General features: G+C 38.0%; 1 protein-coding gene across 1 annotated transcript in view; it reads left to right on the top strand.

Moving 5' to 3' along the window:
• Positions 1 to 13,450, top strand: part of CAMTA1 (calmodulin binding transcription activator 1) — a 938,433-nt gene extending 924,983 nt beyond the window's left edge. Inside the window, exon 23 of the mRNA XM_011938305.1 lies at positions 10,213 to 13,450. Coding sequence (XP_011793695.1) covers positions 10,213 to 10,245 — 33 coding nt within the window. The 3' untranslated portion in view covers positions 10,246 to 13,450. The remainder of the gene's footprint in view (positions 1 to 10,212) is intronic.
• Positions 13,451 to 13,730: the final 280 nt, after the last annotated feature.

Raw genomic sequence — 13,730 nt, 5'->3', positions numbered from 1 at the left:
CAAAGATTTAGTGTCAGAAAACTATTTTTTCAAAGCCAAGAATAGGGTAGGTACGATGGCTCATGCCTATAATCCAGCGCTTTGGGAGGCTGAGGTGGGAGGATCACGTAAGCCTGGGAGGCTGAGGTGGGAGGATTGCTTGAGCCCAGGAGTTCAGTGCCAGCTTGGGCAACATAGGGAAACTCCATCTCTACAAAAGATCAAAAGCTAACCAGGCGTGGTAGGGCATGCCTGTAGTCCCGGCTACTCGGGAGGCTGAGGTGGGAGGATCATGTAAGCCTGGGAAGTTGAGGCTGCAGTGAGCTGTGATCATGCCACTGCACTCCAGCCTGAGCAACAGAGCGAGACCCTGTCTCAAAAAAAAAAAAGCCAGAAATGGAATTTATCAAAATCTAATTAATCTAAATTCATTTAGATTAATTTGAGAACTTGTTTCTTATATATAATCTTAAGAGAAAAAATGAGTTGAAATTATAACACGGGAATTCTGTCAACTCGACTATATTCAATGCCCCCTCTTCTCAACCTTACACTAATACTTTATTTAGTCATCTTTAAGATTTCTGAGAAAAGGTCATAGTTCAAGAAATCTCTTAGCAGTTTTAACTGCTAATGTTTCTGGACATATTATTTCCCATCTAACTAGACTTATGTTGATGCTAATCTTTATTATATTTTAACCCAGGAGTTGGCAGATGTTTTTCTGAAAGGCCAGATAGTAAATACCTTAAGCTTTGTGGGCTGTACAGTCTGTCCCAACTACTCAGTTCTTTTAATGTAGCAGGAAAGCAGCCACAGACAACACATAAATGAATGGCTATGACTGTGTTCTAATAAAACTTTATACATACAAATAGATACTGGACTGGATTTTGGCCCACAGGTGGTTGTGTGCCAACTTGATGATAGAAGAATTTAGTTTTTATAAGTCCTTTGTAATAATGACCTTAATCCTAGATTTAAAAGCCTTAAAAGGGCCGGCTATGGTGGCTCATGCCCGTAATCCCAACACTTTGGGAGGCCGAGGCACCTGAACCACTTGAGGTCAGGAGTTCGAGACCAGCCTGGCCAACATGGTAAACCACGTCTCTACTAAAAATACAAAAATTATCTGGGCGTGGTGGTGTGCGCAGGAGAATCTGTTGAACCTGGGAGGCAGAGGTTGCAGTGAGCCAAGATTGTGCCACTGCACTCCAGCCTGAGCAGCAGAGCAAGACTCCGTCTCAAAAGAAAAACAAAAGAAAAGCCTTAAAAGCCTTAAAATTTTAAAAATTTAAAGGCTTATCTATTTAAAACTATAAATAATTGCTGAAGGAACAATTTGGTTTTTTTTTGAGGAAAAAAAAAGCAGCTATACTCTTATGTAAACTTAACTAATTAATCCTCTTTAGACTTAGGGAATTGTTCCCAATTAAAATATTTCGGGTCCCTTGTGATAGAGCTGGCTCAGAGATGTTTGTTTTTGAAATGTAAGAAAAAAAGAGGACAAAAATCTCCATTTCTCCCTCTATTCCCTCTCACCCTCTGCATATATATAGATAATATTTCTTTCCATTTTAAAAAACCTCCAAGAGAATAGATGCATGCCCTAGTGTTCAGTTTAACTACAAGTTGTAGTATCATGCATGTTACATGCAATCAGTATCACCTGCTGCAAGGACAACATTTTACGGGAGGTGGTTGCTTATGCGTTTTTGAAGCTTGTTAGTTTCTGTTATGTTAATGACCGTTTGTAAGAAACATTTTCAGAAGGTGCTTTTCAGTGCAAACCAGAATCCCAACCTCAATTTATTTAATGCCTGCTGCATTCTGTTGTGAACTCCTCAAACTCCTACTCATGCATGGAAAGTTGGAATCTCATGACACCCCTTATGCCTCACAACGTCTACGCAAGTTTGAGAGATAGGGGCTGAGAAGGTTCCTTCTATCCTGGTGATATTTAGCTAACTCTCTGAACCGAGGAATAGCGTATATATGGCTTTGTGTGATGACCAATAAGATCTTCTCTCCCTCATTCTTCCATCAGAGAAGTCACAATGGCACTCCCTTTAACAATCCCCAAATTGAAATTACTCTTGGGAGGCAGAGCATTCTCTGAGGAAGATTTATAGTCCTGGAAATTATGTTAAAGAAGATACTTATTTTGTTAATTCATAAAGTATTCCATATTTAAGACATGGTAATTTATACATTGAAAAGTAGTATTTTCCCAGCTACTGGAGGCTGAGGTGGGAGGATTGCTTGAGCCCAGGAGGTCGAGGCTACACTGTGTCATGATCATGCCACTGCACTCCAGCCTGGGCAACAGAGTGAGACCCTGTCTCAGAAAAGAAAAGAAAAATAACATTTGAAAACTTACAGGATTAAATTTTAGGGGACAGTATTTGTAAAACACTAAAACTGACCCAAACTCCTATGTCAGTGGAGCAGGGGCAGATCTAAAAAGGCAGCATTAAGACACGACAGACGAATTCCAGCAGCAGAGCAATCAGAAAATACCACTTGTGTCTTGAAATGTTTTGTGTTTGCTTGGGAAAGGCTAAGGAAAAGCACCAAATATTTTTCACTGAGTACAGCTCATTTTTATCCCCCATTTCCTTCAGGGCTACCTCTTAATTTATCCAGTAACTTAAAGCGAAATTAACAAACTCTCCATACTATCATCAGGGTTTTTTGTTTTTGTTTTTGTTTTTGCCTTGGACACAATAGCTGTATTTAGGAGAGAACTTTTGTTCTACACAAAGAGATTATTTAAATCAACAAAAGCGATTTCTCAGCAAATGACTGAAGGATTTTTAAGGTTTAAGAAACTTTTAAAGTACATATGCTGAAAAGATACTTTCAGTTGGATTTTGAATATATCTAACAGGATATTATTCAGTTGCATAAAGAAAAACCAAGATACCTCGTATGTTAGCAGATAGTTCAGTTACATAACAGATTTATCCTCAAAGTATTGAGACTTGCTTGACATAAAAACTAAAAACTAAAATGCCTTTTTTTCTAGACAGAAAATGACTTTCCACTTCTCTAAGACATTTATTTTTCATGGGCAGTAGAAAGTGTTCTCATAGATGAGAGACACCACTCTCTGAAAAGCAACTTCTAGACAAATTCCTCGTTTCCCGATACGAGACACTATTCCTGTGAGAAGGCTTTATAAACTCTAACAGTCACTACAGGTGTTATTAAAAGCAGTGGGAATGCTAGTATTTAAATAACCTATTTCTTATAAACTGCTGGCCTAGTCACCTGTGTTCAGTAAAGGCAGGTGCAGTTATTTTACTGGAATAAGACCTTAATTAGAGGAAGAAGAAATAACACTTTTTACTCACACATTTTTAAACAACGTATTTTCTTTTTATTTGAGAAGCGGGTTTCCAAACACTTTGCCAGAAGCTGGTAAGTAGTGGTCTCAACAGAGCAGCTCTGCTGTGCGCTTCTGAGAGCAGCCCCGGGTCATAGCTGTATTAGGTCATTACCAAGTTCTGAAAATTACGCTTGCACTTTTGGCTGTGTTATGTACACTTTTATCCAAGGGACAGTCCTCTAACAATGCCGGGAAGTGTACTGAGAAGTAAACAGTGCTCTAGGGTCAACAAATGTGTTCTCACACTTCTGTAGCTCAATTTGGCATGAGGCATAGTTTCTAAGTGGCCTGATGTGTTCATGAGAAGTAAGACGTGAACGTGGGATGTGTCGTCATGGATGTATTTTAAATCTCCAAAGTAATTTTGTCTCACTTGCCTCTTTTAGGAAATGAATATTTTTGGAACACAGTGGTGTGTGTTAAATTGCAGACAACATGCTCTGTGTCATTCTTATTGGGCCTCTCTGTCTTTTTTGTTTTGCAATCCAAATGAGATTTCTGGAAAATGGCAAGATCTCTCTTTTCCTAAATTCCCCACAAGCTATTGCAGCTCTGAAAGCAACAGGTAATAATCAGAAAGCCGCATCCGCTGCCCTGTCTATTTTTGACGTCCAGCATTGCGAGAATATTCCCGCTGAACTCCACTGACTCATGAGACATTTCTCTGGCTGAGCATCACTGAGTAGATGTAATGAAGCAGCTTTGCCTTACGCTTTACCCATGGAGCCATTGTTTGCTACAAGTTTCTGAAGCAGGCCTACTTCATTGATTCATAAATGATCATTGGACGTCTGATGGAAGTAAACCCTGTGGGCTTTTGCTGGCTTTCAGTGCTGTTGCTTACGACATCACTTCAGTACATTACGATGCAACTTTTTGGGGAGGGGGAATTGAGACTACAATGGTATCCCAGAGTGGTGATTATTCTCAGCCTAGAATGCTTGGGGAAATACTGGGATTGTCTTTAATGTTAATAGCTGAATGGTCACAGGTCAGTCTTACTATTCTAATTACTTAAGTCAGAGCCAATAAGAGTTCTACTTTGCAAGTTACTGATACGAGTCAGAAATGTGGCCGTGCAGCTTTCCTGAGGGCAGCACTGGCGCTGTGGGAACTGTAGCTTCTGTCCTGCATTGCCTCTATGAGCTCGGGGAATACTGCTTTGCCTGTCTTCTGTGTAAAGGAATTTAGAAGTGCAATTATAATTTTTTTTTTAGATAACCTGGACATTTTTAGATTCAGTTCTTTATTAGCCCTGAATGAGTCTAACAGTTGTAATTTCTTAAGAGAACTGAGCACTCAGTAACCCTTAGCTAAGTTTGTGTAACATAACAAAAGTTTCTCATGCACCTGTGTTCCAAGTCCTATAGATACGGTGACTACAGGTCCTGGATTTTCAAGTCTAATTCCAATTTCAAAAATTCTTGTCTATATTTACCAAGTTTGTATACCGAAAAATTTGCTTACAACATAGGTAATGTTAATGAAACCAGTTCAGTCCATTGATTTTGGCTTCAGTCTACAAAATTGAATTTTTTTTCCTTCCACTGAATTTTTCAGTTGTTTTTGCATAATGTGATCACAGCATTTGTAAGACAGATTAGTAACAGATGGATAGAAAACCGTCTAATTCACTTTTTTTTTTTTTTTTTTTTTAAGACTAACAAGCAACTCATGCCTATAATCTCAGTAATTTTTGGGGCTGAGGCAGGAGAATTGCTTGAGGCCAGGAGTTCAAGACCAGCTTGGGCAATATATTTAGATCCCCTGTCTAGACAAAAAAAAAAAAATTAAAAAGTAGCCAGGTGTGGCGATGTGTGCCTGTGGTCCCAGCTACTCAGGAGGCTGAGGCTAAAGATTGCTTGAGCCAAGCAATTCCAGGCCACAGTGAGCTATGACCGTTCCACTGCACTCAAGCCTGTGCAACCTTGTCTGTAAATAAGTGAAGAACATAAAAGCTAACAAGCAGGAATAATTATTATTACAAAAGCAGCACATACTAATTGTAGTGAATTCTGGAAATACAAATAACCAAGGAGAATCACCCAGAGATGGTAATGGTTAAACTTCTATTTTGTATCCTTCTCATTGGTAAAGATTTATTTTTTATTAACATCTGCCTGAATAATCATTCATGTCCTTGACTAATAACAAGGTGATCTTAAATTTAACCATTTGAAACACTCTGATTTGAAACATCTATTTCTTAAAATTTGTTGTAAAATTCTAGTATATGTTACTCTAAATCACTTTGGTGATGTGATTGTTTTCTGTTTCTTTAGAGGCAATGTAACATTCAAACATTATTTTATCCAGTTGACATTTGATTTAAAACAAAACAAAAATTAAGCACCACTGTCTCATCCTAATAATCTACCCTCAAGTAACATAAAACTTCATTTATGATTTCACTAGGGCAGATAGTAAGTCTCCGAATTTCATGTTAACTTTTAGAAGTAAGTTAACATCAATATGGTCTATAAATTGCAAATTGGAGAATGAGGCTAAAAATCTCCCTTGATTCTTAAACACGTTCTTTTCACATGTTTTAGGATTCTAAATAATTGTGTCGTAAAATCAATAAGTACATTTTATGTGAGGGTCTTCCCCCATCAAGAAGGTTTTTTATTAATAAAATCAATATAGTGTATTATAAAAGATGACACCGGCCGGGCGCGGTGGCTCATGCCTGTAATCCCAGCACTTTGGGAGGCCGAGACGGGCAGATCACGAGGTCAGGAGATCGAGACCATCCTGGCTAACACGGTGAAACCCTGTCTCTACTAAAAAATACAAAAAACTAGCCGGGCGAGGTGGCGGGCGCCTTTAGTCCCAGCTACTCGGGAGGCTGAGGCAGGAGAATGGCATAAACCCGGGAGGCGGAGCTTGCAGTGAGCTGAGATCCGGCCACTGCACTTCAGCCTGGGCGACAGAGCGAGACTCCGTCTCAAAAAAAAAAAAAAAAGATGACACCTTAGAGTTGAGAAAATGTAAGTGTTGTTAATTTCATATCATACCATGGAAATTTTCCAAATGCATGTTTCTTATAAAATCTTTTGGAAAAAACAATAAAATATGATTTTTAAAAAATTTCTGTGTTATCCTGGGAGATATTTTTAGAGGCAGCGGAATGTTGAAACTATAGGTTTAGAAGTCAGACAAACCTGGGCTCAATTACCTGTTCTGCCATTTATTAACTGTGTGAACTGGGGCAGATTGCTTAATTCCTATACATCTCAGGTTCTGCATTTCCAAATTGGAGCTAATGGCAGTGTTGTGAGGACTACATAAAGTAACAGATACTATGTAACCTGTATAGTTATTGGAATTTAATATGTATTCTCTTTCATTTTTTCCTTTTCTTTTTTTCTAATTCCTCCTTGAACGGCTTTCTGTAAAAAAAAATTTGTGCCATTTAAGTCATTTTGATGTCATGTATAATGCTAGCATACTATGATAACTTTATCATGAAGCTAAGAACTAAATTCTCCACTTTAACTCAGGAGTCATGAAAGCCTGGAAAATATATCTGAAAATTGCAGTGTTCTCATTTTCCCTATGTAGATATTGTATGTGGACATGCACCTCTCCTTAACGTAGTGGTCTGTGAGGCCATCACTAATTTCATAGCAGAGTATTTACATGACAACTTTAAAACCTTATGAAAGCAACTTTTTAATTAGTTCTGAAAGAAACTGAAAAAACTGCAAAAACAAATGTGACCATTTTAATTAAAAGAAAAATGTTTTAGGGTATACCTACCCTGACCAGCTGATTATAGATTCTTTGGTATGAAACCACATAAAACATTTCTGGTTTATAATTCACTCTCCTTTTTATTTCATCTCAAAGATGAACTTAATATTTCTAAAGCATCCCTGTTCATTCTAGAAAAATTGTGAATGTATGACATCTTTGTGTTTATGCTATCAGATTTTGAGTTCAGAATTCCTCAAATTCTAGACATCTCATCAGTGATGGAGTCACTGTCGCATATTTGTGAATGAGTTCTGTGCTAGTGCAGAAAGAAAACGTAGCATTTGAAGTAGCATGCACAGGCTGCGAAAATTCAGCAGATAGGTCTGCACAAGTACCGATATTGCATGTCCAGAAGCAAAGTTGGCATCAGTGCATGCCTTGCATTTCCAGCCAAAGGGATGTTAGTATAGATACTGCATGTTTAAAAATTGAACAGACTGTAGCATGTTTCAATTTTTAAAAAGCCATTTATTTATCAAGTATGCATGTCCAAAATTAGGGACCTCTAGTGATGTACAATTCTATACTGTAATATGACCCAGATTAATCCATGGTATATTTAATTTAAAAATTTAAAACTTAGTTATATTTGGATCTACTCATGAACATAGCAATGTATTCTAACTGTACCTGTTAACAAGAAAAGATTCAGCAGTTTCAGAGATAGACTGTCTGTCACTGTCACTTTGTAGACATCACGCTAGAACCAAGCTAGCGCTTGGTATATGTAGTAAGTAAATCAGACAAATAAGCAAGTTTTCAAATATTATAATTCTTTTTAGTATCACTGATAACATCATAAAGCTTTTCTTCTAAAAGAGAGCATCTTCTCTGTGAAGAGATTATATCAACTTTGCAGAATACTCAGAAATGATTCTGCTGGGAAGTGGTAAATATAAATGTTTTCTTAAATTGCTGTTATAGCATATATGCCATTCCAGACTCTCAACCTATACAGTATAGCAATAACTGATTGCTGGTTTTTTCACAATATTTTCTTTCTGCCTATTATCAAGTTTTACTTGAGGCCGGGCCTGGTGGCTCATGCCTGTAATTCAAGCACTTTGGGAGGCTGAGGTGGGCAGATCACTTGAACTCAGGAGTTCAAGACCAGCGTGGCCAACATGGCAGAACGTCATCTCTACTAAAAATACAAAAATTAGCTGAGCGTGGTGGTGCATTCCTGTAATCCCAGCTACTCGGGAGGCTGAGGCAGGAGAATCACTTGAACCCAGGAGGCAGAAGTTGCAGTGAGCCGAGATCGCACCACTGCACTCCAGCCTGGGCAACAGAGTTAGACCCCGTCTCAAAAAAAAAAAAAAAAAAAAAGAGTTTTACTTTACTGGTATAACTTAAGATAATGAGAGACTCTTAGGGAATTAGAAAAATATATTTGAGATTATGGCCCTCTGTATAGCACCATGACAAATCCACCTTTTCCTGGTCATGCTGTTGCAGAAGAGTATGGGTGTCCTAAGAAACTGTTGCTCCTATTTGGCTAAAATTAGCCTCTCACACCCATTTTTGGGAAACAAATGTTATATGGTATGCAGTACCACAAACTGTGACTTACACCACATGCATTGCCTTCCATTTGATCATCCTGCTATTAAGGCAGGTTTGTAATTGTGAGTATAGAGAAATACTCCTAGAGCGGACAGCTGCTTCCCCAGCACCCCATCTGCATCAGGTGGCCATATCCAAAAAAACTGAGACTGATTTTTATATTAAAAGTTACAGATCGGCAGTGATAATTAATAAGTAATTTGCTGATGTGAACTTTCCATGACTCAGTCTGTAACAACGTTACTTAAATTTGTTTACTACAGTATGTTTGATGAATAGAACAAAGTACCTTATCAGTATCGCACCCTATGGCTGTCCATCTGGGATCACTGGGAAGAGGAACCTGAATGTCTTTTTAAGTTATAATGTGGAATGGGAGGAAAGTAAGGAATTATAAAAATCAAAGCCTCCACAAAACCTATGTGAAGGAGTAGAGTTGTACAGATGTATGATTAGGTTCAAGAAAGCTAACAATCGGCCGGGCGCGGTGGCTCAAGCCTGTAATCCCAGCACTTTGGGAGGCCGAGACGGGCGGATCACAAGGTCAGGAGATCGAGACCATCCTGGCTAACCCGGTGAAACCCCGTCTCTACTAAAAAATACAAAAAACTAGCCAGGCGACGTGGCGGGCGCCTGTAGTCCCAGCTACTTGGGAGGCTGAGGCAGGAGAATGGTGTAAACCCAGGAGGTGGAGCTTGCAGTGAGCTGAGATCCGGCCACTGCACTCCAGCCTGGGTGGCAGAGTGAGACTCTGTCTCAAAAAAAAAAAAAGCTAACAATCTTGAGTCTATGAACAAAGCAATAGTAACTTAATCCTTAGATATATTAAAAGCTAAATAGGCTGGGCACGGTGGCTAACGCCTGTAATCCCAGCACTTTGGGAGGCCGAGGTGGGCGGATCACAAGTGAAACCCCATCTCTACCAAAAAATACAGAAAATTAGCCAGGCATGGTGGTGGGCGCCTATAGTCCCAGCTACTCGAGAGGCTGAGGCAGGAGAATGACATGAACCTGGGAGGCGGAGGTTGCAGTGAGCCGAGATGGCGCCATTGCACTCCAGCCTGGGCGACAGGGCAAGACTGTCTCAAAAAAAAAAAAAAAAAAGCTAAATAAATGCATGTACAGTTTCCCTAATTTACATCACATGGAGTGATAGGACATTAATGGTGGTCCACCAGACTAAAAAGAAAGTTATTTGAATAAATTTTTATTAAGATAAAACATGTGATTGTCACACTTGATTTAATACATTAGACTTTGATTTTGCTGTATTCTTAGAGCACTTGATGTAGAGCAAAGCTTTAGAATGATTTTTTTTTTCACCTTGAGAAGGGTCACATCTTTTCTTTGAATATTTTCTCCAACAATTTCACAGGAGTTTCTTTTGCCATCAATCCTCAAAAAGGGTTTTAGTCTTGGCTCTTCAGTTCAGAGGGTGTGGTAATACCCCTTTTCTTTATTTGGTCGCAATTCACTATAGAGTTATCGCCTGCTGTTTTGTTTTGTTTCTTTTCCAGAGTGAAAGAATTGAAAAAGGCCAAGGAACTTGAAGACATACAGCAGCATCCCTTAGCAATGTGACATTGCTTTTCAGACTGTTTTCATTTCTGTTTTTAGCAGAGACATGCAACAACACACACACGCACACACACACACGTACACACACACACACAAAATCCCTCTGCAGTTTTGGGGAGATCAGCTGCAGGATTTTAACAGGAATGTTTTGGTCATTGCATTTGCACTTTCATGGACAACTTTTAATTTGATCAGCAAGACATCTTGGAACTCAATCTTCTGTTGGATCACGGGAAATCAAGACACCAGGAGGAATTGAAAGAGGCTTCCTCTTCTCAGGAAGAAGCCATTTCCTTCTCATATAGGGCTGTATTCAAACATCGTGTGGAACTGTACAAATATTTATACCAAAAATATAGATAAGAAAAGGTGGGGCTATACTAGCAACAAAAAAAAGAATGCTGTTCCTGCACCTGCCGGTTATTTCCAAGAAGCTGAATCTTTGGGATTGATTCTCAGTGGAGGGCTTAGATCATACAAAAATCTTTATTGGGTCCGTGTGTTCTCATTTCCTTCACTGTTTATTTTTGTTTGTTTGTTTGTTTGTTTTAATCTCTACAGCACACTTAATGCAACTTTTGAAATCTGCAGGTTTTTAATGTCTTGTGGAAATTTGCAGAGGGGCAGGTGTGTGGTAAACGGGTAATGCATGGGAAATAATGAGAAGCAGCTCACAGAGTTTAAATTACTTTCTTGTCCCCACCACCTTCCAAGAACCTGCGAGGGTAGTAATCATCTTGTCCCCTTTTTCATGTTCAGCACTTTAATTTTTTTGCCTTACTTTCATGTGCAATGAGAATTACTTAAGAATTGGTAAAGCATGTAGCCTTTTTTAGTAACCTTGGAAGCTGTAGTAATTCTAAGGAATCATGAACCTTGCCTGGACATTTGCCACCTAAACGATCAGCGTGGTGCTGCGTTCTGGCCAGTAAATTCCATGTTTTTGGCTATATCTCATCCAAACTGAGCAGTTTCTGTGTATATATAGAAGGTAGAAATGAAAAGTGAAAAAATATTTGAAAGGGATTATATTAATTGCTAAATATTTTATTCACAAAGGTCAATAACATGGCAAGATAAAATTATTTGTATAGTTTTGTCTGAATGAGCGAGAAAAATGTGGATGTACTGTTTGTATATATTGTATATATTAAAACAAAGAGATATGTGCATGAAATCAAGAAAAAAGAAATGAACAAAAGCAAAGCATTAGTGGCTATGGTCTGTAAAATGAAACAAAAAAACTTTATTTCACTATAAGAGTACTTTATTTTAAATGTTCTTTAGAAGAACATTTTGCTAAAGCATGACTAAACTGCAAAAAAAAAAAAAAAAGAGCTATTGTATTTAGACTTAGGAAAAAAGGCAGAGTAACATTACTTAAAAAAAGGATATGTTTACATTTAATTTTGGCTACCAGGAGTTTAGTTTACTTTATTTAAATTTTTTTTGCCAATGGTGCCAAGTAATGTGAATGCTAATACTGCTTAAGAAAATTAAGTTACTTTTGCAAAACAGATAATCATAAGATGAATCAGTATGTAGCTTAACACCATCCACTCACTCCAACAAAGAACACTTAGAATGATTTAAAAACCTGACAAAAGAAATAGTATGAAAAGTAGAAAAATGTCACGTTTCCATATCTCCTGCTGGAAATCAGAAAATGTAATAAAATTGCACACAAAAAAATAAAAGGAAAAAGATGCAGACTGGTCTTTTAGAGATGGCATGGTATATTACTATTTCCACATAATGAGGAGCCAAAGAAATCTGATGCTTTTAACAATTAAACTACTAATGTTAAATTGAGAGGATAAAGTTTGCATTTGCTGATGCCAGTTTAAAATTCCCAGGTTACGTTTGAGGATCAGTTGGTGTAAAGCTGAGATGTTTTTTCTTGGTTCTGGCTGCCAACTGTGAGTTAAAACTCAAGGCTTGTTGTGAAGCCTAAAAATATTCACAAATAAGCTTTTAAACTGGTGTCTTTGGAAGGAAGGTAGATACAAAAAGATTGTGGTAAAAACTGGGGTCAGTGCTCTTGGTGCCTTTTCTATAATTGTACTTGTTTTTTAATTACTTCCTTTCACTGCCAACCTCGAATTACTGTACAGTATATGTCTTTCTGCTTGTGATCAGCTTTGACAACAGTGACAGCCCCACAACTAGTAGCCACCTGCACATTTGTAAACTGACCTGACTCAATTTTGTTTTTAAATGTGTGGGTTATGTTGCAGCTGTTGCAGTCCCCCAGATACCTATTATTTTACACAGTTTGACCTATAGGAGGACACTGAGTAATTTACAAACACAACTGCATTCATAAACGAGAATAGAACGTGAAAGCCAGCTCTTTCAGAATATCCTCTAGTAATACTGAATTTAGATATGTTTATTCCATGTATTATGGTACAAATAACTGATCTTTGACCAGAGTAATGACCTCAGTGGATTTGCTTTAACCCTCACGTTTTTTTTTTTAAATGTTTCACATGTTACATTATTAGCTGAATACGTTAGAAAGTGACAGATGATAGAGATTTCCATAGAATTAAGAGGGTTCTCATGGAGGGGATAGGAAGTAGGTTTGAAGCCTACCGGTGTAACCTACCAGTACAACTGTGAATCCTAGGTGAGGCAAAAAGGCACTTCCACTGAAACGAAGCATTTCTGACCGCTTTTTCTTGGTTATGAATCTTAATTTCGAATATAAGATGATAGGTAAGCGCAGCTTTCTTGGATAATCTGAATTCCCAAGTGCCAGGAGTAGGATTTCATTATAAAATTAATAGCTAATCTTATTCTATCTCCTGAAGATTTAATTGCTATTCTTGTTACCCATTCGAAATCAGCTGTACTGTGTGAACGAAATAAAGACAATAACACGAACCCCTCTCTGGCTGCACGGTCGCTTATGGCAGTTCCACACAGTAGTTGGCGCCCAATGGGGGGTCCCTGAGACTTGCATGTAAAACTAGTCTAGATGTCTTCTTTTTTGTAAGTTTTATTTTTGTAATTGTGCATGTAAAGCATCATTGAATCAATGGATCTGTTGAAGAACTCAGCTGCTGGAAACCATGCAAAATGTTTTGAATTGCCCTTAAAATATGGAAAATGTTTTCTGAATGCTTTATATTCTTTCTGCTGTAAATTAAAAATGAAGAAAATTTCCCCATACTACGTGTGTGTTTTGCTTTAATGTGACTGGGTAGTGAAATCTAAGGTGATGGACACATGTTTCAAAACATATGTAATAATGTCAAGTATTTCCTTCTGATCCAGATGTAATGTTTTGACATTGAATGTTACATTGTTTCAGCTAGGTCCATGAAAGAAAAAATGTCTTCCAGCCACCATTCAGAGAGCTTTTCGCCTATCTTTCCAGGCGCCGCTCAACATATCAATCATTTGTGTAAGGCAGTGCAGTTATTTGAAAGATAAAGACACTAATTTAATT

Source organism: Colobus angolensis, unplaced genomic scaffold (genome assembly GCF_000951035.1).
Source record: "Colobus angolensis palliatus isolate OR3802 unplaced genomic scaffold, Cang.pa_1.0 Scaffold170, whole genome shotgun sequence".
In the NCBI taxonomy this organism is placed as follows: domain Eukaryota; kingdom Metazoa; phylum Chordata; class Mammalia; order Primates; family Cercopithecidae; genus Colobus; species Colobus angolensis.
The sequence above is the reverse complement of the archived record's forward strand: the minus strand, read 5'-3'. Positions and strand labels throughout refer to the sequence as shown.